Source organism: Hemitrygon akajei, chromosome 25 (assembly GCF_048418815.1).
Source record: "Hemitrygon akajei chromosome 25, sHemAka1.3, whole genome shotgun sequence".
NCBI classification, from domain to species: Eukaryota; Metazoa; Chordata; class Chondrichthyes; order Myliobatiformes; family Dasyatidae; genus Hemitrygon; species Hemitrygon akajei.
The window spans coordinates 4,344,720-4,372,039 of NC_133148.1; the positions used below are offsets into that span (position 1 = coordinate 4,344,720).

The 27,320-nt window shown below is 54.3% G+C and overlaps 1 protein-coding gene across 3 annotated transcripts in view; it reads left to right on the forward strand.

Annotated features, from left to right (window-relative positions):
* The window catches only part of LOC140716337 (tubulin polymerization-promoting protein family member 3-like), a 32,222-nt gene extending 13,454 nt beyond the window's left edge, over positions 1-18,768 (forward strand). Inside the window, exons 2-5 of one of the 3 annotated variants that reach the window (XM_073028972.1) lie at positions 11,474-11,683; positions 11,766-12,054; positions 15,901-16,054; positions 16,746-18,768. In XM_073028972.1, the coding sequence (XP_072885073.1) occupies positions 11,864-12,054; positions 15,901-16,054; positions 16,746-16,940 (540 nt within the window). In that variant the 5' untranslated portion in view covers positions 11,474-11,683; positions 11,766-11,863 and the 3' untranslated portion in view covers positions 16,941-18,768. Of the gene's footprint in view, positions 1-11,473; positions 11,684-11,713; positions 12,055-15,900; positions 16,055-16,745 lie in introns of all 3 variants that reach the window. The other 2 variants (XM_073028970.1, XM_073028971.1) reach the window with 2 other exon arrangements.
* Positions 18,769-27,320: the final 8,552 nt, after the last annotated feature.

Genomic DNA, 27,320 nt, shown 5'->3' on the forward strand with positions numbered 1-27,320 from the left:
CTCCTGTGGCTCCTCCCACTGACCCCTGCTGACTGCTCCTGTGGCTCCTCCCACAGACCCCCCTGCTCCTGTGGCTCCTCCCACAGACCCCCCCCCCCGCTGACTGCTCCTGTGGCTCCTCCCACTGACCCCTGCTGACTGCTCCTGTGGCTCCTCCCACAGACCCCTGCTGACTGCTCCTGTGGCTCCTCCCACAGACCCCCCCCCTGCTGACTGCTCCTGTGGCTCCTCCCACAGACCCCTGCTGACTGCTCCTGTGGCTCCTCCCACAGACCCCTGCTGACTGCTCCTGTGGCTCCTCCCACAGACCCCCTGCTGACTGCTCCTGTGGCCCCTCCCACAGACCCCTGCTGACTGCTCCTGTGGCTCCTCCCACAGACCCCCTGCTGACTGCTCCTGTGGCTCCTCCCACAGACCCCTGCTGACTGCTCCTGTGGCTCCTCCCACAGACCCCCTGCTGACTGCTCCTGTGGCTCCTCCCACAGACCCCCTGCTGACTGCTCCTGTGGCTCCTCCCACAGACCCCCTGCTGACTGCTCCTGTGGCTCCTCCCACAGACCCCCGCTGACTGCTCCTGTGGCTCCTCCCACAGACCCCTGCTGACTGCTCCTGTGGCTCCTCCCACAGACCCCTGCTGACTGCTCCTGTGGCTCCTCCCACAGACCCCCGCTGACTGCTCCTGTGGCTCCTCCCACTGACCCCTGCTGACTGCTCCCACAGACCCCCGCTGACTGCTCCCACAGACCCCCGCTGACTGCTCCTGTGGCTCCTCCCACAGACCCCTGCTGACTGCTCCCACAGACCCCCGCTGACTGCTCCTGTGGCTCCTCCCACAGACCCCCTGCTGACTGCTCCTGTGGCTCCTCCCACAGACCCCTGCTGACTGCTCCTGTGGCTCCTCCCACAGACCCCTGCTGACTGCTCCTGTGGCTCCTCCCACAGACCCCCGCTGACTGCTCCTGTGGCTCCTCCCACTGACCCCTGCTGACTGCTCCCACAGACCCCCGCTGACTGCTCCCACAGACCCCCGCTGACTGCTCCTGTGGCTCCTCCCACAGACCCCTGCTGACTGCTCCCACAGACCCCCGCTGACTGCTCCTGTGGCTCCTCCCACAGACCCCCTGCTGACTGCTCCTGTGGCTCCTCCCACAGACCCCCTGCTGACTGCTCCTGTGGCTCCTCCCACAGACCCCTGCTGACTGCTCCTGTGGCTCCTCCCACAGACCCCTGCTGACTGCTCCTGTGGCTCCTCCCACAGACCCCTGCTGACTGCTCCTGTGGCTCCTCCCACAGACCCCCGCTGACTGCTCCTGTGGCTCCTCCCACAGACCCCCTGCTGACTGCTCCTGTGGCCCCTCCCACAGACCCCTGCTGACTGCTCCTGTGGCTCCTCCCACAGACCCCCCCCCGCTGACTGCTCCTGTGGCTCCTCCCACTGACCCCCTGCTGACTGCTCCTGTGGCTCCTCCCACAGACCCCCTGCTGACTGCTCCTGTGGCTCCTCCCACAGACCCCCGCTGACTGCTCCTGTGGCTCCTCCCACTGACCCCCTGCTGACTCCTCCTGTGGCTCCTCCCACAGACCCCTGCTGACTGCTCCTGTGGCTCCTCCCACAGACCCCTGTATAAAGGCGACTGTGGTCTGCTGCTCTCCCTCATTTTCCCAGGATGTAGTGTTGTTCTTCAGTCAATAAAAGCCGATATCTCACTTCCTAAGTCTCAGCGTGAGTTATTGATGGTGCATCACTGGGTGAGCACTGGCCTCAGAAGAGTGAGGGTGATAGGGGTCAGCAGTACAGCATGGGCAAGATGGGCCAAAGGGCCTGTTTGGCAGCTGGCCCTGAGGGCTGGTCACCAGCCCTCCTGAGGTAGGGTGGGGGTGCAGAACCTGGACCTGCGACCTCAGCGTCCCTCGGCAGCTCCCACCTCCACCCCTCACTCACCCCTGACGAAAGAGCCTTGCCCAGCACGTCCAGTCATTGCCTCGCAGAGGGGAAACCTTTTGCCTTCCTTCTCCACGACGCACAAGGCCATAAAATAGGGGGCGGAACTAGGCCGTTCAGCCCATCAAGTCTGCCCCTCCCCCGATTTTTATTTTCTCACTCCCATTCTCCCCATAGCCCTTAACCCCCTCACCAGTCAGGAGCCCATCAATCTCTGCCTTCAGGACACCCAGTGACCCGGCGTCCACTGCCACACTTTCCAGAGATTCACCACCCTCTGGCTGAACATTCCTCCTGGTCTCCAGTCTGAAGGGTAGTCCCAAAGATCTCAGAAACATCTTCTCCACGTCCATTCCACAGGCGTTTCGGCTTCTCCGAGACCTCTCTTCACCCTTCTGAACTCCAGGATCGTAATTGCAAAGCTCCTCTGGAGCCTCAGCAAGGTCAACCCACCCTTCCTTAGAGCTGGGGCACAAACGCGGTCTGACTAACCCACCCTTCCTTAGAACTGGGGCACAAACGCGGTCTGACTAACCCACCCTTCCTTAGAACTGGGGCACAAACGCGGTCTGACTAACCCACCCTTCCTTAGAACTGGGGCACAAACGCGGTCTGACTAACCCACCCTTCCTTAGAGCTGGGGCACAAACGCGGTCTGACTAACACACCCTTCCTTAGAACTGGGGCACAAACGCGGTCTGACTAACCCACCCTTCCTTAGAACTGGGGCACAAATGCGGTCTGACTAACCCACCCTTCCTTAGAACTGGGGCACAAACGCGGTCTGACTAACCCACCCTTCCTTAGAGCTGGGGCACAAATGCGGTCTGACTAACCCACCCTTCCTTAGAACTGGGGCACAAACGCGGTCTGACTAACACACCCTTCCTTAGAGCTGGGGCACAAACGCAGTCTGACTAACCCACCCTTCCTTAGAGCTGGGGCACAAACGCGGTCTGACTAACACACCCTTCCTTAGAACTGGGGCACAAACGCGGTCTGACTAACACACCCTTCCTTAGAACTGGGGCACAAACGCGGTCTGACTAACACACCCTTCCTTAGAACTGGGGCACAAACGCGGTCTGACTAACCCACCCTTCCTTAGAGCTGGGGCACAAACGCGGTCTGACTAACCCACCCTTCCTTAGAACTGGGGCACAAACGCGGTCTGACTAACCCACCCTTCCTTAGAGCTGGGGCACAAACGCGGTCTGACTAACCCACCCTTCCTTAGAGCTGGGGCACAAACGCGGTCTGACTAACACACCCTTTCTTAGAGCTGGGGCACAAACGCGGTCTGACTAACCCACCCTTCCTTAGAGCTGGGGCACAAACGCGGTCTGACTAACCCACCCTTCCTTAGAGCTGGGGCACAAACGCGGTCTGACTAACACACCCTTCCTTAGAGCTGGGGCACAAACGCGGTCTGACTAACCCACCCTTCCTTAGAGCTGGGGCACAAACGCGGTCTGACTAACCCACCCTTCCTTAGAGCTGGGGCACAAACGCGGTCTGACTAACACACCCTTCCTTAGAGCTGGGGCACAAACGCGGTCTGACTAACCCACCCTTCCTTAGAGCTGGGGCACAAACGCGGTCTGACTAACCCACCCTTCCTTAGAGCTGGGGCACAAACGCGGTCTGACTAACCCACCCTTCCTTAGAACTGGGGCACAAACGTGGTCTGACTAACCCACCCTTCCTTAGAGGTGGGGCACAAACGCGGTCTGACTAACCCACCCTTCCTTAGAGCTGGGGCACAAACGCGGTCTGACTAACCCACCCTTCCTTAGAGCTGGGGCACAAACGCGGTCTGACTAACCCACCCTTCCTTAGAGCTGGGGCACAAACGCGGTCTGACTAACACACCCTTCCTTAGAGCTGGGGCACAAACGCGGTCTGACTAACACACCCTTCCTTAGAGCTGGGGCACAAACGCGGTCTGACTAACACACCCTTCCTTAGAGCTGGGGCACAAACGCGGTCTGACTAACACACCCTTCCTTAGAGCTGGGGCACAAACGCGGTCTGACTAACCCACCCTTCCTTAGAGCTGGGGCACAAACGCGGTCTGACTAACCCACCCTTCCTTAGAACTGGGGCACAAACGCGGTCTGACTAACCCACCCTTCCTTAGAGCTGGGGCACAAACGCGGTCTGACTAACCCACCCTTCCTTAGAGCTGGGGCACAAACGCGGTCTGACTAACACACCCTTCCTTAGAACTGGGGCACAAACGCGGTCTGACTAACCCACCCTTCCTTAGAACTGGGGCACAAACGCGGTCTGACTAACCCACCCTTCCTTAGAGCTGGGGCACAAACGCGGTCTAACTAACCCACCCTTCCTTAGAGCTGGGGCACAAACGCGGTCTGACTAACCCACCCTTCCTTAGAACTGGGGCACAAACGCGGTCTGACTAACCCACCCTTCCTTAGAGCTGGGGCACAAACGCGGTCTGACTAACCCACCCTTCCTTAGAACTGGGGCACAAACGCGGTCCGACTAACACCTTAGAACTGGGGCACAAACGCGGTCCGACTAACACCTTAGAACTGGGGCACAAACGCGGTCCGACTAACACCTTAGAACTGGGGCACAAACGCGGTCCGACTAACACCTTAGAGCTGGGGCACAAACGCGGTCTGACTAACCCACCCTTCCTTAGAACTGGGGCACAAACGCGGTCTGACTAACACCTTAGAGCTGGGGCACAAACGCGGTCTGACTAACCCACCCTTCCTTAGAGCTGGGGCACAAATGCGGTCTGACTAACCCACCCTTCCTTAGAACTGGGGCACAAACGCGGTCCGACTAACACCTTAGAACTGGGGCACAAACGCGGTCCGACTAACACCTTAGAACTGGGGCACAAACGCGGTCCGACTAACACCTTAGAGCTGGGGCACAAACGCGGTCTGACTAACCCACCCTTCCTTAGAACTGGGGCACAAACGCGGTCCGACTAACACCTTAGAGCTGGGGCACAAACGCGGTCTGACTAACCCACCCTTCCTTAGAGCTGGGGCACAAATGCGGTCTGACTAACCCACCCTTCCTTAGAACTGGGGCACAAACGCGGTCCGACTAACACCTTAGAACTGGGGCACAAACGCGGTCCGACTAACACCTTAGAACTGGGGCACAAACGCGGTCCGACTAACACCTTAGAACTGGGGCACAAACGCGGTCCGACTAACACCTTAGAGCTGGGGCACAAACGCGGTCCGACTAACACCTTAGAGCTGGGGCACAAACGCGGTCTGACTAACCCACCCTTCCTTAGAACTGGGGCACAAACGCGGTCCGACTAACACCTTAGAGCTGGGGCACAAACGCGGTCTGACTAACCCACCCTTCCTTAGAACTGGGGCACAAACGCGGTCCGACTAACACCTTAGAGCTGGGGCACAAACGCGGTCTGACTAACCCACCCTTCCTTAGAACTGGGGCACAAACGCGGTCCGACTAACACCTTAGAGCTGGGGCACAAACGCGGTCTGACTAACCCACCCTTCCTTAGAACTGGGGCACAAACGCGGTCCGACTAACACCTTAGAGCTGGGGCACAAACGCGGTCTGACTAACCCACCCTTCCTTAGAACTGGGGCACAAACGCGGTCCGACTAACACCTTAGAACTGGACTCAGAATTAACCTATTACTGTCACATGTAGGAGAGACACTGAAAGCTTGTTCATGCAGAGCAGATCTCGACACAGTGCAAGGTAAAACAAGAACAGAATAAAGTGTTGACGAAGTCACTTCGTCAGTCCTGACGAAGGGTCTCGGCCCGAAACGTCGACAGTGCTTCTCCCTATAGATGCTGCCTGGCCTGCTGTGCTCCACCAGCATTGTGTGTGTGTGTTGCTTGAATTTCCAGCATCGGCAGATTTCCTGGTGTTTGCACAGAATGAAGTGTAACAGCGAGAGAGAAAGAGCAGAGCAGGGAAACATTAAGCTGCAAGATAATGAGGTAGCCCGTGAGTTCAAGAGTCTCGGTGTTGTACGAGAGATTCATTCATTCCTATAGGAAGGATGTGGAAGCATTGGAGAGGGTACAGAGGAGATTTACCAGGACGCTGCCTGGTTTAGACGGGATGCATTACGATCAGAGGTTAAGGGAGCTAGGGCTTTTCTCTCTGGAGGATGAGAGGAGACATGATAGAGGTGTACAAGATATTAAGAGGAATAGATAGAGTGGACAGCCAGCGCCTCTTCTCCAGGGCACCACTGCTCAGTACAAGAGGACATGGCTTTAAGGTAAGGGGAGGGAAGTTCAAGGGGGATATTAGAGGAAGGTTTTTCACTCAGAGAGTGGTTGGTGCGTGGAATACACTGCCTGAGCCTGTGGTGGAGGCAGATACACTGGTGAAATTTAAGAGACTACTAGACAGGTATATGGAGGAATTTAAGGTAGGGGGGATATATGGGAGGCAGGGTTTAAGGGTCGGCACGACATTGTGGGCCGAAGGGCCTGTACTGTGCTGTACTATTTTATGTTCTATGTTCAATATTCTTGCTTTTATGTTCTCGTCCTCTCGAAACAAATGCTAACATCTCATTGGCCCTCCTTACCACCAACTCAGCTGGAACGTTAGAGTCCAAACCAGAGTCAGGTTACTTTACCACTGACAATTGTGTCATTTGGTGGCCGCAGAACAGTGCAATATACACCAGACATCGCAATAAGCAAATGATCAAACAGCACCAAAAGGGAGAATAGACAAGGTTTATTTAATCAGACACATGAGCCATGTAATACCCCCAACTTAATCTTAGCCTGACCTCAGGACAATTTACAATGACCGATTAACCTGTGTGTCCTCAGGCTCCTGCACTTCTTCCCTGATGGAAGGAGTGAGAAGAGGGGATGGTAGTAATGAGAAGCAGGGCGGTGAGGGTCTTTAATGAGGGTCCGCCTTTTGAAGGTACCTTTGACACTGGGGAGACTAGCACCCGTGATGGAGCTGTCCGAGTTTACGACTTTCCACAGCTTTTCCTCATCCTGCACATCGGGGCGTCCATACCAGGCGCTACCGTTACCCTCGAGGGAATCCTGTATGAGGACTCCCGAGTCCCTGCGATTTCAAAACTCCCTCACCACAGTCCACACCTTTCCTCTTCTTACCAAAGTACGTGGCCCCCAGACTTCCCCACGCTGTGTCCCAATTGCCACTTCTCTGCCCACTCTGCCAACAATCCCATGGCCCTCTGCAGATCCCCAGCCTCTGCCGGACTCCTTAAGACCGTAAGACACGGGAGCAGAATTAGGCCACTCAGCCCATCAAGCCTGCTCTGCCATTTCATCATGGCCGACATTTAATACCTTCTCCCCGTAACCTTTGTCGCCCTGACTAATCAAGAACCGATCAACCTCCGTTTTAACAGACTGGGCCTCCTTTAGCAATGAATCCCACAGATTCATTACCCTCCCGCTAAAGAAATTCCTCCTCGTCTCTGTTCTAAATGGATATCCCGGGGCTGTGCCCTCTGGTCCTAGACCATCGGAAACATCCTCTCCACGTCCACTCTGTCTCGGCCTTTCAATATTCATCAGCTTTCAATAAGATCCTTCCTCATTCTTCTAAACTCCAGCGAGTACAGGCCATAAAACACTCCTCTCACATTAACTCTTTCATTCCCAGAATCATTCTCGTGAACCTCCTCTGGACCCTCTCCAATGACAACACATTTTTTTCTTGGATGAGAGGCCGGAAGCTGCTCACAATATTCCCAGTGCGGTCAGGCCAGCACCTTTCCTTCATGGGATCGTCTGCCAACTTGGCTGCAGAGGAAGGACCCTCCTTCCAAACCATACCCCAGAATCACCCCTCTTGTGAGAGCCGGTGCCTGGAAACCCCACCTGGGAGCACATTGAAACAGGCCACGCGGAGGTCACTGAGACGCGGGGGAGGGGTACAGGCCATTGGATCCGACTGCCCCTCCTCCGGGCTGTTAGGTGAAGCCCCGGGAGTCGGAAAAGAGAGACCCACCAAGCCAAAGGGGGCAACTAACTCCATTTAGATGGGGGGGGGGTGGTTGACTCTCCCCTACGTCCAGTCTCAGGGGGATGGGGAAGTACACAGGTAACAGCGGGACCCATGCAGGGAGGTGTTGGTGGTCAAAGACCACTCCCTGAAAGAGGATGTTCAGGCAAAAACTTTCGTTAACTATGTCTGAAATATATTTAATGAGGCAGAGAATCCCACGGATAGATTACTCTCTGCAAAAAGCAGCTCTTCCTCATTTCCGTCCTAAAGCTTATCCCCCGTGGGGCCATATCCCTATAGTTCTGGACTATCGTGGCTGGTACAGGCATGATGGGCAGAAGGGCCTGCTCCTGTAATGTTGTATGTTCTACAAACACAAAGGCAATGACCAAGGTTGTTAGTCCTTTGGTCACTGTTGTGGCCTTGGAGACGTAACATGGAACATACAGCGCAGTACAGGCTATTCGGCCCACAATGTTGAGCAGGCCTATAGAAATATACTCTGAGATCAATCTAACCCTTCCCTCCTCACGGTCTGAAAACTTGCCTCTGACTTCCCCCCCCCCCACCCCATACTTTCTCCACTCACCTTAAAGTGTGGCCTTCTGGTTTTAGCCTTACTGCCCTGGGGGAAAATGCTGCTGGCTGTCCACTCTAATCTTATACCCCTCTATCATCACCTCTCATTCTCCTTCACCCCAAAGAGAAAAGCCCTCGCTCACTCAGCCTTTCCTCGTAAGACATGCTCTCTAATCCAGGCGGCATCCTGTTAACTTTCCTCCGCACCCTCTCGAAACCTTTCGTGTCCTTCCTTCCCGTAATGAGGCAACCAGAACTATTTCGGCTTGTAAACAGCTGCTTCCTCTGTCCTCTCGACTAAATTTGCGACCTCTCTCGTCGTCTGAGGTTCCCCGAATCCCGCCACCCTTGCCTCGATTGGCTGGTCTTTATGCGGCCCTGCCCGATTACAGCTGAGCCCAGCTCCTGCGCGACACCGTCGTAATGAGACGGTCACACTGGGGCACAAGCGTGGCTCCTAACCCCACTTAAGCCCGGATGTTTCCGGCCTGTGGGGATTCACAGTGCGGACGTGCCAGTGGTGGTGGTGGGCCCGTATCTATGATATCACAGCGTCTTCCCACCTGCCTCAACCATCAGTAGGAGGCAACACCTCCATATTGTCCAGTCCTCAGTCAGGAAGAAAATGGCTGCCTCTACACCGTCCTGTGATCCGATTGCTTGAGGAACGGAAGTGTGTGTGGCCCCCTCTCCCCTTGCTCTCTCGCCCCCTTTCCCCTATTCTCTCCCCCTTTCGCCTGTGCTTCCCCAATACCCCCTCCCTCTCTCTCCACCCTTCCCTGCTTTTCCATCTCTCCCTGTTCTTACTCTTCCCCCTCCTCCTCATTCTCCTCTACCATTCTCCCTCAACTTTCCCTGTCTTCCCACTCTCCCTCCTCCTCTCCCCTCACTTCCCCGCACTGTATCCACTCCCCTTCTTCTCCCTCCCCCTACCCTTGTTCTTCACTGTCCTCACCCTCTCCCTCCTGCACTCGCCTCTTCCCTCCCTCCACCCCTCCTGCTGTGAGATAAGGGGGAATGTTTATCCTGCCCTGCCCTGCCCCAGGCGGGATACTTTCCCTCGGTTGCTGACAAACTGTCTTCACACACAGGGTTGCTGTGACAACCAGTCAAACACACAGGACAACACTGGGATGCCGGTCTCCCTAGCGACAGCAGAAATATAGCTGTTCCCTTTTGGGAGGTGGGGGGGGGGGGGCGGGGAGAGACAGACAGACAGATAGACAGAGTGAGAGGAGAGAGACAGAGAGAGAGTGGGAGAGGGTGGGGAGGAAGAGAGAAATAGAGAGAGGGAGAGTGAGGGGGAGAGAGAGACACACAAAGGTAGAGAGAAAGACAGGGAAAGAGGAAGATTCCAGTCATATCTTGCACCCAATATACCTGTGTGCATGTGTATGTGTGTGTGTGTCTGTCTGTTTCAGTGTGTGTGTGTGCTTATAGAGTATGTGTGTATATGTGTGTGTGTCTGTCTGTCTCAGTGTGTGTGTGTGCTTATAGAGTATGTGTGTATATGTGTGTGTGTCTGTCTGTCTCAGTGTGTGTGTGTGCTTATAGAGTATGTGTGTATATGTGTGTGTGTCTGTCTGTCTCAGTGTGTGTGTGTGCTTATAGAGTATGTGTGTATATGTGTGTGTGTCTGTCTCAGTGTGTGTGTGTGCTTATAGAGTATCTGTGTATATGTGTGTGTGTCTGTCTGTCTCAGTGTGTGTGTGTGCTTATAGAGTATGTGTGTATATGTGTGTGTGTGTGCTTATAGAGTATGTGTGTATGTGTGTGTGTGCTTATAGAGTATGTGTGTATATGTGTGTGTGTGTGCTTATAGAGTATGTGTGTATGTGTGTGTGTGTGTGTGTGTGTGTGTGTGTGTGTGTGTGTGTGTGTGTGTGTGTGTGTGCTTATAGAGAATGTGTGTATATGTGTGTGTGTGGGGACAGAGATTAGTGGCCACTGACTTTATCTGCTCTATTGAGCTCCCATTCCCACTGTAACCCATCAACCCCCACATTCCCACTGACTCCCCCCCTCACCCACACATGGGGGCATATCACAGCAGCCGACAATCCGCTGACTTGCTCATCTCTGCGACGTGGGAGGGACCCGGATTTCTCGCGGGAAACCCAAAGTCACAGGGAGAGCATGCAGATCCCCCAGACCACTCCCGCTTCCACACTCACACACACACACTCACACACACACTCACACACAGACACACCACACACACACACACACACACAGACACACACACACAGTCACACTCACACAGACACAGACACACACACACACACCACACACACACACACTCACACACACACACTCACACACACACCCCCCCCACACACACACACACACACACACACACACACTCACACACCCCACACACACACACACCCCACACACACACACACACACACACACACTCACTCACACACCCCACACACACATACACTCACACACCCCACACACACACACCCCACACACACACTCACACACAGACACACCCCACACACACACACACACACACACACACACACACACACACACACACACACACACACACACACACACACACACACACACACACCAGAGGTCAGGACAGAACCCAGGTCTCTGAAGGTGTGAGGCAGTGGCTCAGAGAGCTGAGTTATTGTAAACGGGGCACCTTTAAAATGTAGTTTGGCAGATGTGTTCTGTTCCCAGGCATACACAGAATTCCAGAAGTGATCCATCCGTCATGTTTACACAAAATTACAGAAGTGTTCTGTTCCCCAGGTTTGCATGGGATTCCAGATGTGCTCTGTGAATCCTGATGTTTCTCCCAGATGTGTACATCAATAGAAAGTGTGAAACCCCCAGATGTGTCATGTTTCCAGGAGTGCATGGAATTTCTGCCATACACACTATCCCTCTGTGTCCAACATGCCAGATGTTTAGTTCTCCAGTTGTGCTCTGCTCCTCAGGTACAATAGGATTCCAGATGTGGACAGTTCCAGATGTGCACTCTACCGGGGGCACACTACAATTCCAGTCGTAGGCAGTTTTCCAGATGTGTGTGGTTGTTGAGATGTCTGGACAGGTCTGCTATATTTCCAGCTCTGCGCAGTCCTCCAGATGTGCACAGCTCTGTAGCTGATGAAAGCTACTAATCCAGCTGTGGACAGGAAAACCAGGTGTGCATAACCCCCCCCCCACCCCCGCAGGCGTGCTACGATTTCCGGCTGGGTGCAGATGTGGCATCATTCCTGATTCCAGGTGACCACGCGGACCCTGCCGAGGAGACCAGCCCCCACCCAGCGCCAGCAGGCTCACACGCAGTGCCCGCCCCTTTGCCCAGAGGGTGCCGGTGGAAGATGGCGGACGCGGGAGGGAGCCTGGCCGAACTGGAGAAGTCTTTCCGCAAGTTCGCCATCCACGGGGACACCAAGGCCAGTGGCCTCGACATGACGGGCAAGAACTTCGCCAAGCTCTGCAAGGACTGCAAGGTGATCGACAGCAAGACCGTCACCGGCACTGACGTTGACATCGTCTTCACCAAGGTCAAGTGAGTGACAAGCAAAGTCTCTTAATTTTTTCCAAAACAAAAACTACAATCGAGCAAAAATGTAAATTAGAAGGTCGGGGGGTTATCCACACAGTGGCCAGTGTCCCTCTGTACACCATGACCATAAGAGAATGGAGCAGAATTAGGCCATTCAGCCCAGCTTCTGCTCTGCCATCCCATCATGGCTGATCCATTTTCCCTCTCAACTCCATTCTCCCGACTTCTCCCCATAACCTTTCACGCCCTGACCAATCAACATTCTGTGAACCTCTGCCTTAAATACACCCAATGACCCGACTTTCACAGACACCTGTGGCAGCAACTCCAAAGAGATTCCCCACCCTTTGGCTAAAGAAATTCCTCCTCATCTCCATTCTAAATCTTTCTAAGTCTGCGCCCTCTGGCCCCAGACTCCCCCACTACAGGAAACATCTACTTTATCACGCCGTTCAACATTTGAAGGCTTTCAATGAGATCTTCATTCTTCTAAATTCCAGGGAGTATAGGGGAACGATAGCCCTTTCATTTTCAGAATCATTCTTGTGAATCTCCTCGGAACCTTCTCCAATGTCAGCACATCCGTTCTTAGAAAAGGAGACTGGAATTGCTCGCAAGTGAAGCCTCACCGGTGCCTTATAAAGCCTCAGCATCACATCCTAACTTTCATCTCCTAGCCCTCTTGAAATGAATGCTGACTTCACATTTGCCTTCCTCACCACCGACTCAACCTGCAAGTCAACCTTCAGGGAATCTTGCATGAGGACTCCTGGGTCCCTTTGTGCCTCAGATCTTTGAATTTTCTGCCCATTTGGAAAATAGTTTATGCTTTTGTGCCTTCTACCAAAGTGCCCGACCATACATTATATTCCATCTGGCACTTCTCTGCCCATTCTCCCATTTTGTCCTTCTGCAGACTCCCTGGTTCCTCAGCACCAGCTGGCCCTCCGTATGATCCGCAAACCTGGCCACAAAGCCATCAGTTCCATCATCCCAATTATTCACATATAATGTGGAGAGAAGGAGTCGCAACAGCAGCCCGAGAGCCAACCAGAAAAGCCTCCCATTGTTTCCACACTTTGTCTCCTGCCGATCAGCCAAACCTTTATCCATGCTAGTATCTTTCCTGTAAAACCACGGGCTCTTGTTTTGTAAGCAGCTTCTTCATGTGCGTCACCTTGTCAAAGACCTTCTGAAAATCCAAGTACACGACATCCATCGATTCTCCTTTGTCTGCCCTGCTTGTTATTTCCGCAAGGAATTTCAAAATATTTGTCAGGCAAGATTTCCCCCATAAGGAAACCATACTGATCCTGCCCTATTTTACTTTGTGCCTCCAAGCGTTCTGAGAACTCATCCTTAACATCTGATTTCAACATCTTCCCAGCCACTGAGGTCAGACTCACTGGCCTTTCGCAACCCCCCCCCCCCAAAGAGTGGACGACATTTGCAATTTTTCAGTCCTCCGGAACCACGCCAGAATCTAGTGATTCTTGAAAAATCATTACCAATGCCTTCATGATCTCCCGAGCCAACTCTTTCAGAACCCCGGGATGTAGTCCATCTGGTCCAAGTGATTTATCCTCCTTCAGTCCTTTCAGCTTCCCAGTGATAGCAATTGCCCTCATTTCTGCCCCTAACATTCCCAAACCTCCAGCACACTGCTAGTGTCTTCCACAGTGAAGACAGTTGCAAAATACTTACTCAGTTCATCTGCCATTTCCTTGTCCCCCATTACTACCTCTCCAGCACCGTTTTCCAGCAGAACCAATATCCATTCTTGCCTCTCTTCATATACCTGGAGAAATACTTCTGGTATCCTCCGAGATATTATTGGCCAGCTTACCTTCATAATTCATCGTTATCCTCCTTTTGGCTTTTTAATTGCCTCTTATGTCCCACTCTCTTTTGTTTCTCTCTTGTCAGCCACAGCTCATCATCCTGCCTTTAGAATATATTTTCTTCTTTGGGATGTATATCTATCCTCTGCCTTCTTAATTCCTCCCAGAAACTCCAGCTACTGCTGTTCTGCCATCATCCATGCTCGTCACCCTTGCAATTAACTCTGCCTGGTTCCTCCCTCCTGCCTCTATAACTCCACAGTTATACTGATACATCTGACTTTAGCTTCACCCTCTCAAACTGCAGGCTGTCACATTATGATCACTGTCTCCTGGTTCCTTTACCTTGAGCTCCCCAATCAAATCTAATTCATTACACGACACTTAATCCAGAATACCCTTCCTCTAGCGGCCTCAACCACAAGCCACTCTAAAAACCCGTCTCATAGGCATTCTACAAACTTTCCCTCTTGGAAACCAGCATCAACCTGAGTTTCCTAGTCTGCCTGCACATTGAAATAACCCACGGCATTCGTAACATTGCAATTTGGACGTCTGTTTGACATACGCTGAACACTGTCAGCCCCTCTCCCTCAGGGGGATATCTGTACACTGACCGGTGTCCCTCAGTGGGATATCTGTACACTGACCGGTGTCCCTCAGCCCCTCTCCCTCAGGGGGATATCTGTACACTGACCGGTGTCCCTCAGCCCCTCTCCCTCAGGGGGATATCTGTACACTGACCGGTGTCCCTCAGTGGGATATCTGTACACTGACCGGTGTCCCTCAGCCCCTCTCCCTCAGGGGGATATCTGTACACTGAACACTGTCAGTCCCTCTCCCTCAGGGGGATATCTGTACACTGACCGGTGTCTCAGTCCCTGTCCCTCAGGGGGATATCTGTACACTGACCGGTATCCCTCAGTCCCTCTCCCTCAGGGGGATATCTGTACACTGACTGGTGTCTCTCAGTCCCTCTCCCTCAGGGGGATATCTGTACACTGACTGGTGTCCCTCAGTCACTCTCCCTCAGGGGGATATCTGTACACTGACCGGTGTCTCTCAGTCCCTCTCCCTCGGGGGGATATCTGTACACTGACCGGTGTCTCTCAGTCCCTCTCCCTCGGGGGGATATCTGTACACTGACCGGTGTCCCTCAGTCCCTCTCCCTCGGGGGGATATCTGTACACTGACCGGTGTCCCTCAGTTCCTCTCCCTCGGGGGGATATCTGTACACTGACCGGTGTCCCTCAGTTCCTCTCCCTCAGGGGGGATATCTGTACACTGACCGGTGTCCCTCAGTTCCTCTCCCTCGGGGGGATATCTGTACACTGACCGGTGTCCCTCAGTTCCTCTCCCTCGGGGGGATATCTGTACACTGACCGGTGTCCCTCAGTTCCTCTCCCTCAGGAATATATCTGTACACTGACCTGTGTCCCTCAGTTCCTCTCCCTCGGGGGGATATCTGTACACTGACCGGTGTCCCTCAGTCCCTCTCCCTCAGGGGGATATCTGTACCCTGACCGGTGTCTCTCAGTCCCTCTCCCTCAGGGGGATATCTGTACCCTGACCGGTGTCTCTCAGTCCCTCTCCCTCAGGGGGATATCTGTACACTGACCGGTGTCTCTCAGTCCCTCTCCCTCAGGGGGATATCTGTACACTGACCGGTGTCCCTCAGTTCCTCTCCCTCAGGGGGATATCTGTACACTGACCGGTGTCCCTCAGTTCCTCTCCCTCAGGGGGATATCTGTACACTGACCGGTGTCCCTCAGTCCCTCTCCCTCGGGGGGATATCTGTACACTGACCGGTGTCCCTCAGTCCCTCTCCCTCGGGGATATCTGTACACTGACCGGTGTCCCTCAGTCCCTCTCCCTCAGGGGGATATCTGTAGACTGACCCGTGTCTCTCAGTCCCTCTCCCTCAGGGGGATATCTGTACACTGACCGGTGTCCCTCAGTTCCTCTCCCTCAGGGGGATATCTGTACACTGACCTGTGTTGCTTTTCAGGGCAAAGTCAGCTCGTGTGATAAACTTTGAAGAGTTCAAACAAGCTCTGAAGGAGCTGTCAAAGAAAAGGTTTAAGGACCTGGGGGAGGATGAAGCTTTGGAAGAAACATTCAAGCTCATCGCCGGCAAGGATCCCGTGTTGGTCGGAGTCACGGTAAGGTTGCCCTGCAATTCCTGGTCCTTCCGGAGACTTCCAACCCGGGTGACTTGGAATAATATTTTACCCAAATGCCATTACAATCAATTGTGTACTTTATTAATCTGCAACATTCTGGGGAGTGTGTGACGGGACGGTGTGGAGGGAGCTTCACCCTGTCCCCGGGAGTGAGTGACGAGACGGTGTGGAGGGAGCCTCACCCTGTGTCTGACCCTGTCCCTGGGAGTGTGTGACGGGACGGTGTGGAGGGAGCCTCACCCTGTGTCTGACCCTGTCCGTGGGAGTGTGTGACGGGACGGTGTGGAGGGAGCCTCACCCTGTCACTGGGAGTGTGTGACGGGACGGTGTGGAGGGAGCCTCACCCTGTGTCTGACCCAGTCCCTGGGAGTGTGTGACGGGACGGTGTGGAGGGAGCCTCACCCTGTGTCTGACCCTGTCCCTGGGAGTGTGTGACGGGACGGTGTGGAGGGAGCCTCACCCTGTGTCTGACCCTGTCCCCGGGAGTGTGTGACGGGACGGTGTGGAAGGAGTGTGTGACGTGATGGGACTTGCTGGGCTAAATGCAGTTTCTCTGTTTTTCTCCTTCTCACAACCCCCGCCCCACCCTCACCCGTGTGCCCCACCCTCACCCCCCCACCCTCACCCGTGTGCCCTACCCTCACCCCCCACCCTCACTGTGCCCCTGCAGAAGGCAGCCAAGGCCGGCGCTGTTAATCGCCTGACAGACACGTCCAAGTTCACGGGGTCCCACAAGGAGCGGTTTGACGAGAGTGGCAAGGGCCGGGGCAAGGCGGGGCGCGAGGACCTGGTGGAGAACACGGGCTTCGTGTCCGCCTATAGGGGCATGGGCACCTATGACGAGAAGGTCAAGGGCTCCAAGTGATTGGCCGGGACGGTGGAGCCACCCTCCCCTCTGTCTCTTCTCCTCTCTCCCCTGCTCCTCGGCCCTCGCCCCCTCCGGCTCACCCCCTGACTCCCTCCGTGGTTCAGGGGACGGGTGTGGCTGGGCGGTGGGGGGCAAGGGTGCTCCTCGCTTCCTTGGCATTCGCCTGCTCGACCCTGGAGTCACCCAACTCGTCCACGCCGGCCCACGTACCTGCCTATGCTTCTGTCGTATGTTTGGCTGTATCCCTTTACAGCTTTCCTCTCCGTCTGCCTGTCCAGTCGTTGTTTAAATGTGTAACTGACCCCCACCTCCCCCGGCAGCTCCACCGCCCTTTAAATCTCTCCCCCTCTCGATTTAAACCTGTGCACTCTACTAAACTCCTCTACCCCCATGATTCTATCCGGTCACCACTCAGCCTCCAACATGTCCCAGATAACAAACCTCTTTGTGAAACACGCTTACCCCTCAAGTCCCTTTAAAACCCCTCCCCTTAAACCTGCCCCCTCAAGCTGTTGATCTTCGTGTTCTAAGCACCTCATCTTGCCTCCTGTGCTTGAACTGTAGCTTCTCTGCTCTAAGCTCCCCATTGGCTGGAGGGTTTGTCTTCTCAATCTATATTCTCCTTACATCAGAGGCCATTTGGCCCTCCTGGTCTGAGCTAGCTCTCCAGGCAATCCCTCCCACCTGCTCCCTCTCACGTGTTCCCCAGCTCGTGAATGCCCCCGCCTTCCTCCGACACTACGACAGCTTTTTAACCTGGTTGGCGTCTGTTGGGGGTGTGGGTGCTCCGGGAGGGGAGGGGAGGACAGTGCTTGTGAAATAAGACCATAAAACATAGGAGCAGGCCATTCGGCCCATCGAGTCTGCTCCCCCGTTTCATCAAGGCTTATCCCATTTTGCCTCTCAACCCCAATCTCCTGCCTTCTCCCCGTATCCCATCACACCCTGACCAATCAAGAATCTATCAGCCTCTGCCTTAAAAACACTCAATGACTCGGCCTCCACAGCTGCCTGTGGCAACGAATTCCACAGATTTACCACTCTCTGGCTGAAGAAATTCCTCCTCATCTCCGCTCTGAAAATATGCAGGTTTAGGCCATAGCCGATGTTGGGATCAAACTCGGGTGCCCAGAGCTGAGTCTGCAGCCCCAGCCACTGGGCCAGTTCCGGGTGTCGCCTAAGCATTTGACTGTATCTCTGTAGAGTCACAGATCCCCTTGCCTAACTGGTCCAGGCAGACCATGATTCCCATCTGAGCTCGTGCCTGGGTCTGACCCAAATTCCTCTAAACCCCCCACATCCATGTACCCGTCCCAACGTCTTTTTAACACACCTGCCTCAACCACTTCCTCTGGCAGCTCGTTCCGTGTACTCACCACCCTCTGGGTGGAAAAGTTCCCACTCAGGTTCCTGTTGAATCTCTCCCCTCTCACCTTAAACCTGGGCCCTCCAGCTCTTGATTTCCCAACCCTGAACGCGTAACCCATCTGTAAGGTCACCCCCTTCGGTGAAAGGGGTCCCAATCTGCTCAACCAGTCCTTCGATTCCCAGCAACATCCTCGTAAACCTCCTCTGAACTCTCTCCGGCTTGTCCTGCAGCAGGGCGATCAGCACTCCAGGTGTGTCCTCCCCAACATCTTGTACAACTGAAACACCGGCTCCCAGCTTCTGCCCTCACTCACTGCATTCGGTGAAATCGGAATCTGGACAATCCGGACGTCTCCCTTCATTCCCACTCCAATCCCTTCACCAAGAGCAAGTCTGGTTCAGGGGTACGGGGAGCGAGACCGTCCGATCTGCCAGGCGGAAGGGAAGGGTGTGCGGGTGGTGGGGGGGGGGGGGGGATTTCGTTTCTTAAAATCACCAGGAGATTTTCTTATGAAAAGCCCCTCGATCAAGTGAAAGATTGTTAGTCTGTCCTTGAATATCTCAGGTTCTGTGGTGGACGACGTTGAGGTGTTTTCACCGGTCATTTAAAACTGAGGAGAGTTCTCTGCCTGGAGGGCAATGGTGCCTGGAAAGTTAAAGTTCAAAGGATCAGGGAACTGAGGACGGCGGGGAATTAGTCCTGAAGAAGAGTTGAGGCCAGCCTAGGTCAGCTGAGGTCACACCGACCGGCAGGAGGTGGCCTCCTCCCATTCCTATTCCCCTGTGGCCATGGGCCAGTTCTCCTGGGCCTCGTGCGTTAATGAGCATAAAGCAGAAGGGGGAAAGATGGAGAGGCCTTTGAAAAGAGAGAACTTGGTTTGAGAATGAGTAGTCTCCAAAGTTTGTTTATCGGTCAGACTAAGTTAATTTGTTGGGCGGACTGATAATCTGGAGGCCCAAACCGATAGCCCAGACTCAGCAATGCAGGGTTTCTATTCGAGTGTGTAAACAGGTCTAGAATGGAATTAACAGGTTAACACGGTGCCTTAAAGGAGACAGCAGAGATCAGGGGCTGGAATATGGGGCAACACACTCAAAAAGCTGCAGGAGCTGAGCAGGTCAGGCAGCATCCGTGGAGGAAAATGGTCGGTCGGCATTTCATCATCATCATCATTACGTGCCGTGCCGTATGACATCATCATTATGTGCCGCGTCGTATGATGAAGGCGATCATGGTCTTTGACCATGATTGTTCTTGGCATCTTTTTCTGAAGTGGTTTAATTGCCTTCGTCTGGACAGTGTCTTTACGCCAGCCGTAATCAATGCTGTCCAGAGATTGTCTGCCTGGCGTCAGAAGTCCCATAACCAGGACCTGTGATATGCAGCGGCTGCTCCTGTGGCTTTCTGTGACCCTGATCGGGGAGGGCAGGTGCTGCAGCTGGCCCAAGGCTGACCTCCAGAGGGAGGGAGCACCTTACTCCTCCTCAGAGAGAGGGACATTTCTCCACCCAAGACTGTTATTCTGGACTACAAGAGTGGGAGGGGAGATAGCCAATACAAAAAGATGGAGGGAAGAGATCTGAAGCTGTGGTCTAGGCTGGACGTCCAAAAGGGAGAGTGTGGAACAGGGAATGGCCGGGGAGGCAGACGAGCAAAGGGTACACGTGCACATCCTCCCCTTCCCCCTTGGACGGGTGTGAGCAGCCCTTCCGAATGGGTTTGCTCGGTGAGGCGGTTCTAGTCGGGAATCACTGTCTGATGGGGCGGTGAGAGCTAGTTGGGTGAATTTGGCTACGTAAGTACAGGCCTGACCCCTCACTTCGACTCCCACTCTGCCCCGTGCCCTGCTCACAGCTCTGACAGCCAGGGTGACCAGTAGGCCCAACGCTCTCCTGAACGAGTTCAGATCAACTGGACATCCCAGCCAGACATTGTCCGCTCTGATGGAGGCTCCCGAACACAGCGCAGCACAGGGAGAGATGCTCGGCCCTCCGTGTCTGTACCGACAATGAGACCAACTTAAGCCGCACGGTCCATTCATTTCCCCGTCCGTCTAAACGCCTCACAAACTTTGCTGTCGTGTCTATGTCCAGCTGCGGCCACCACTCTCTGGGAATTCTCCTATCGTTCGGGTTTGCTCTGTCCCACCTCTCCTTTGCCACTTACGTCCCTGTTGATCAGATGAATAATCCCCAGTTTCAGCATTCTCTCTCGCTCACTCGGCTCCCCGCTACCTACAACCCAGCTTTGCCTTCTCACTGCTCCCGCCGCCTCGTTTCCCGACCGTCTCCAGCACGTGACAGGCCCAGTTGAAAGTAAACCCCCTCTCCTCCGTTCCCAGGGTCTCCACCTGAAATGTGGCCCCCTACACAGATCCACTGACCTCCCCCCAGCAGACTGGCCCTGGTCCCTGCATTCCCCGTCTGCAAACATCGCCAGCCTCTCCGCTCCACTGTGCAAACGAGATCTTGCCCCGGGATGCTCCCCACCCCTGCCTCACGTTTCAACCTGATCCCTCTGGTATTATGACGCTTCTACCCCAAGAGAAAGACTCCGACCTCTCGCCTCGCGGCCCAGAAGCCGCCTGCCTGAACAAAGGGAGTGCCGACCGCTTCCGTCTCCCGCTGGCTGTAACCTCGATCGCGGTTCTCCTCCCGTGAATGGGGGCCGCACCCTCTCGCAGGCGTCTTGTCAATGGCCCCTGTAGATATCACACACGAGGTGGTCTTAGCCCAGCCTCTCCACTCTCCCTTCTCGCCGATAGTGGACGTGCCTTAATATTTGATTGCTTTGGCCCGTGGCAGCGCCCCGTGTGGTTCTGCAGTGATGCCCCGCCGATGCCCGGGGGGACTCTCTGCATCTGGTGAGTGGGCAGCTCGCCTTGTTGCTCTGAAAGTTGTCCCGCATCATTCAGGCCCCCCCTGGGTGATTGATGAGAGACCCCACCCTCCCCCAAAGTCTTCCTTGCTCATAGCCCACTGCCAACGGGATGGGGGGTGGGAGGGAGTCCTGGGCCGATGGAGCGAGATGGAGGCCTTCCCACTGGGCCAGGACTGTTCACGAGCTCTAACGTTAACAACCACCGCCCCCCCCCCCCCCAGTCGCCACAGAACCGCCCAGACACCATAGGTAGTTGGGTGGGTGAAAAAAGTAAACTTTAGTGTGCAAAGACTGTAAGATTTCACATGTAAGCTTATTTAAAAATAAAGTGAAAGACTCCTCTTTGTTGTGTGATGATTTTTCTGGGTGAGAGTTCTCTCTCTCTCTCTCTCTCTCTCTCTACACCCCACCCCCTCAGCCACTTTTACAGAGTCTGCGACACCTCCTATTTCTGCCTGGAAGAAATAAACACCGAATTGGTAGAGACTGAAAACAAACCGAACATTGAAACAATTTCAGGTTGAGAGTGTGGTTAAGAAGGCCTAGGCCTTCACGAGCCGGGGGGGGGGGGGGGGATTGAGTTCAAGAGCCACGGGGAAACACTGAAACTCGACAAACTCCCTGGTTAGACCACGCTTGGAATATTGCGTCCGGTCCCAATGACCTCGTCGTTACAGGGAGGATGTGCGAGCTTTAGAGAGGCTGCGGAGGAGACTTACCAGGATACTGCCTGGACTAGAGGATAGACCGAGCGAGCGAGGGCTTTTCTCCTCGGAGTGAAGGAGGGTGAGAGGCGGCTGGATAGAAGTGCACAGGATGATAAAGGCCATAGACAGAGTGGACAGCAGAACACTTCTCTCCCCCAGAGCAGAAATGGCTAACACCAGGGGACATCATTTTAAGGTGATTGGGGAAAGTGCAGGGCAGATGGCAGAGGTAAAGTTTGAATACACAGAGAATGTTGGGTGCACGGGGTGTTGGTAGAAGCAGACACATTAGGGGTATTTAAGGTCCTCTTAGATAGGCAGATGGATGATAGAAAAAGTGGACGGCTGTGTAGGGTTAGAGTGGGTTAAAGGGTCAGCACAGCTTGTGGGCCAAAGGGCCTTAATGTTCTATGTTTCCCCCTCCTCTCTCCTTCCAGTCCCCTTCCCTTATCCCATTGCCCATTTTGAAAGCCTTCCCCACCCCGGTTCCATCCACTCGCCACCCACTGAGTCTCTCCTCCCTGTCCCTCACCTCCTAACGATTCCCATTAGACTCACCGTTGCCGATCTGTTTACAACACCAGTACCCCGTGTATCCACGCTTGTCGACCTGCACCTTCTATCTCCCACCTCACCCGTCCCACACCGGGATACACCCTCCCGCTGCCTCCCAACTCCCACCACAACCCCCCCCCACCCCCGTCCCGTATCTGCCTCCACCTGTCGGTCATCATTCACCCCTCCTCAGCCGACCCATCACCAACCCGCCCCCATCTCACACCTCCCTTTTGAATTCCACTCGGTAAACTCCGTTAGGAGCCTGAGAGTACTTGGTAGGTCACCAAAGACTGGCTACTTTCTACAGACGGGCATCCCGCCTGGTATGGAGGCTGCAATGGGCAGGATCAAACAGAGATGCAAAGGATGGTAGACTCCAACACGGGCACTACCCACCGAGGACATCTTCAAAAGGTGCTGTCTTGAGAAGGCAGCATCCGTCATTAGACCCCTCACCATCCAGGAAATGCCCTTTTCTCACTACTACCACCAGGAAGGAGGAAAACCCACCTCAGCTTCCTCTGCTCCACGTCATGTTTCTGAACCAGCACATGAGAACGACCTCAGTATTCCTCTTCCCAAATTCATTTATTTTAGGTTATGGTAATCCTTAATGTCTTGCACTACACTGCTGCCACGAAACTTAAAAGATCACAACAGATGTCGGTGTCAATACACTTGATTCTGATTCCTTCTCCACTCTCCCACTGCAGAGTGTCAGTTCGAAGTGTCGACTATTCCCCCTCCCCTCGGAGGTGCTGCTCGAACCCACCCCATTCCTCCAGCAGCCCGATTTTTTGTTTCAAATACACCTGGAGTACTATGTACAGCTTTGGTCTCCTCACTTAGGAGAACATTTATTACCAGCAGAAATATGAGAAAGTCTGCAGATCCAAAGCAACACTCACACTCACACGCTCACACTCACACACACACACGTTCACACTCACACACACTCTCACACTCACACACTCACACACACTCTCACACTCACACACTCACACACACTCTCACACTCTCACACACACTCTCACTCACACTCACACATGCTCACACTCACACACGCTCACACTCACACACACACTCTCACACTCACACACACACAGTCACTCACACTCACAATGCTGGAGGAACTCAGCAGGACAGGCAGCATCTATGGAAAAAAGTACAGTCGTCGTTTTGGGCCGAGACTCTTCATCGGGACTGGAGAACAAAAAAGCTGAGGAGGAGATTTGAAAGGCGAGGGGAGGGGAGAGAGAAAAACGCCAGGTGATAAGTGAAACTTGGAGGGGAGGGACGAAGCAAAGGACGAGGAAGTTGGTGAAAGAGCCCACAGAAGAAAGAAGTGCGGGAGGGTAGGGTGGGGGAGGCGATGAGCGGGCAAGGAAATAACATGAGAGAGGGACAAGGGGATGGGAAGTGGTGAAGTTGGGGGGGGGGAGGAATTACTAGAAGTTTGAGAAATCGATGTTCACGCCGTCAGTCTGGAGGCTACCCAAATGGAATGCAAGGACTGTTTGGGGTCCTGAATGGTAGTGAGGGAGGAGGTGTAGGGGCAGGTGTAGCACTTGTTCTGTTTGCAAGGGTAAGTGGCAGGAGGGAGATCAGTGGGGAGGGACAAATGGACCAGGGAGTTGTGTAAGGAGCAATCCTTGTGGAAAGCAGAAAGTGGGGGGGGGGAGGGAAAGTTGTGTTTGCTGGTGGGATCCAGTTGGAGGTGGCCGAAGTTTCCGAGACACAGAGGCAGGGTGGGAGGTGAGGACAAGAGGAACCCTATCCCTGGTAGGGTGGCGGGAGGGCGGGGTGAGGGCAGACGTGCGTGAAATGGAAGAGATGCGGTTGAGGGCAGCATTGATGGTGGAGCAACAGAGGCCCATTTCTTTGAAAAAGGAGGACATCTCCTTCGTTCCAGAATGAAAAGCCTCATCCTGAGAGCGGGTGCAGTGGAGACGGAGGAATTAGCGAAGGGGATGGCATTTTCACAAGCAGCGGGGTGGGACGACGTATAGTCAAGGTAGCTGTGAGAGTCTGTTGGTTTATGATAGCTTATCCACTGATGTCTATCTCCAGAGACAGAGAAAGGGGAGGGAGGTGTCAGAAAGGGACCAGGTGAATTTGAGATCCCGGTGGAAATTGTTGTCTCCAGAGACAGAGACAGTGAGGTTGAGGAAGGGGAAGGGAGGTGTCGGAAAGGGACCAGGTGAATTTGAGGGCAGGGTGGAAGTTGGAGGCAAAGTGCATGAAGTCGATGAGTTCAACACCAATGCAGTTGTCGACGTAGCGTAGGGAAAGTGCGGGACGCTAACCAGTGTAAGCTTGCAACATAGACTGTTCCACGTAGCCGACAAACAGGCAGGAACAGCTGGGACCCGTGTGAGTGCCCAAGGCTACACTTTTATGTTGAAGGAAGTGGGAGGAGCCAAAGGAGAAATTATTTAGAGTGAGGACCAGTTCCACTAGGTGGAGGATAACGGTGGTGGAGGGGAACTGATTGGGTCTGGTGTCCCGAAAGAAACAGAGAGCTTTGAGACCTTCCTGGTGGGGGATGGAGGTGTATAGGGACTGGACATCCATGGTAAAAATAAGATGATGGGGGCCAGGGAACCTGAAATCCTTGAAAAGATCCAGAGCGTGTGAGGTGTCACAGATGCAGCTCGGAAGGGACTGAACCAGGGGAGATAAAACAGAGTCGAGGTACGCAGATATGAGTTCAGTGGGGCAGGAACAAGCTGAAAGGAAGGGTCTACCTGGACAAGCAGGTTTGAGGATTTTGGGTAGGAGGTAGAAACGGGAGGTGCAGGGTACGGGAGCCACGAGGCTGGAGGAACTCAGCAGGTCAGGGCAGCATCCATGGAAACGCATAAACAGTCAATGTTCTGGGCCGCAGCCCTTCCTCAGGGCTGGAAAGGGAGGGGGAAGACACCAGAAAACAGAGGGGAGGGGAGGAGGATAGCTAGATAGGTGGAGACAGGTGGGTGGGAAAGGTCAAGGGCTGGTGAAGAGGGAATCTGACAGGAGAGGAGACTGGACCATCGCAGAAAGGGAAGGAGGAGGGGACCCAGGGGAAATAACGGGCAGGTGAGACGGGGGAATAGAGGAAGAGGAGAGGCGGGGGGGGGGGGAAATACTTTTCACTGGAAGGAGAAATCGATATCCATGCCATCGGGTTGGAGGCCACCCAGCTGAAATTTAAGGTGTTGCTCCTCCACCCTGGGGGTGGCCTCATCTTGGCCCAAACACACCTGGAGTACCGTGCACAGTTTTGGTCTCTTTACATCAGAGGCAGCTCAGAAACACTTCACCGAGCTAACCCCGGGATGAGGCCATCATATCCCAAGCAGCAAAGATCTCCATCTGGGAAGAAAGGTACTGACTGTCCGTAGGACGGTGCGACACAGCAACGTAATGCTTTGCAGCACCAGCGGGGTTAAATTCCCGCCGCTGTCTGGAAGGAGTTTGAACGTCTCCCTGCGACCACCTGGGTTTCCTCTGGGCGTCCCAGTCTCCCCACCCCGCTAAGAAACCTGCCATTAGCCCTGTATCCTGCCTCCCAGTCCGACCTTCCAAAGCGACTCGTCTCAAACTTTTCCAGATTGAACTGCAGCTGCCACTTCCCTGCCCAGCCTATCAATGCCCCGTTGTGACCTACACACACAGCTCCACCAACCCCCGTAAAACTTGCTAAGCCACCCTTCCACTTCTTCTGCCCAGAGCAGGGGGTTCCACAGCTGATCCTTGCAGAACATTAGAGGTTTGCCCATCTCCAGGCAGAATGCGCTTCACCTTCTGCCTTCCGTGGACAAGCTGGTTCTGAATCCAAGCGGCCGTCCCCTGGATCCCATGGCTCGCGGCTTTCTGAACCACGGGGAGCCCTGTCAACACCACGTCCACCGCTCTACCTTCATCGATCTGATTGGTCACTTCACTGGAGAATTCAGTCAGGCTTGTGAGCGTGACCTGCCACTCACAGAGCCGTGCTGACTGCCCCTAATCAGCCTAAGCTTCTCCAAATCCTTTATCTCCAGCGGCCTGCCCACCACTGATGTAAGAACCTCTGGTGGACTTACAGAAGTTTATGACTTCATGTATTTAAGGTGGATTGTCACAGTCTTTCCCCAGAGCGGGGGGGTCTAAAACTAGAGTGCACAGGGTTAAAGTGGGAGAGGGAAGATTGATGGGGGAACTGAGGGGCAGAGGGTGCTGGCTGTGTGGACCAAAGAGGAACGGAGACTCTGCTCAAACTACATCTAGAAGTTTACAGGTGACACCGTCGCAGGGGGCCGCATCTCAAATAAGGATGAGTCGGTGTACAGGAAGGAGACAGGGTTCTTGGTGACAACAGCCTTCCTCTCGATGCCAGCCGAACAGAAGAATTAGTTATTGACGTCAGTGATGGGGTTGGTGCTCTCGCTCCCGTCTGCTTCGATGGCACTGAAATCCAGCGGGCGGAGAGCTTCAATTTTCAATCCCACACCAGCAGCCTGCGCTCATCCAACCAGCTAGATGCAGGGCCAAAAACTCGTCAACACCTCTCCTTCCCGAGGAGGCTAAAGAAGCCCGGCATATCCCTGCCAATTTATGTTGGTGCACCATGGAAATCATTCTGTTTGGATGCAGTCTGGCTTGGCAAGGAACGGCAGCAAGTTTTGGACCTGGCTCAGCACGTCCCCTGTGAGGACTCTGTCTGCCTCGGTCAAACAGTCAACATAATCAAAGACCCCCTCCCACCCCACACACTCCCTCATCTCTCTCCCACCAGGCAGAAGGCACCAGGCTCAAGGAGAACGTCTGCCCTGCTGTCGGCAACAGCAACCACCAAGCTCCCAACTGTAATAAAGGCCTATTCTGCTCACAAAGGAGAAT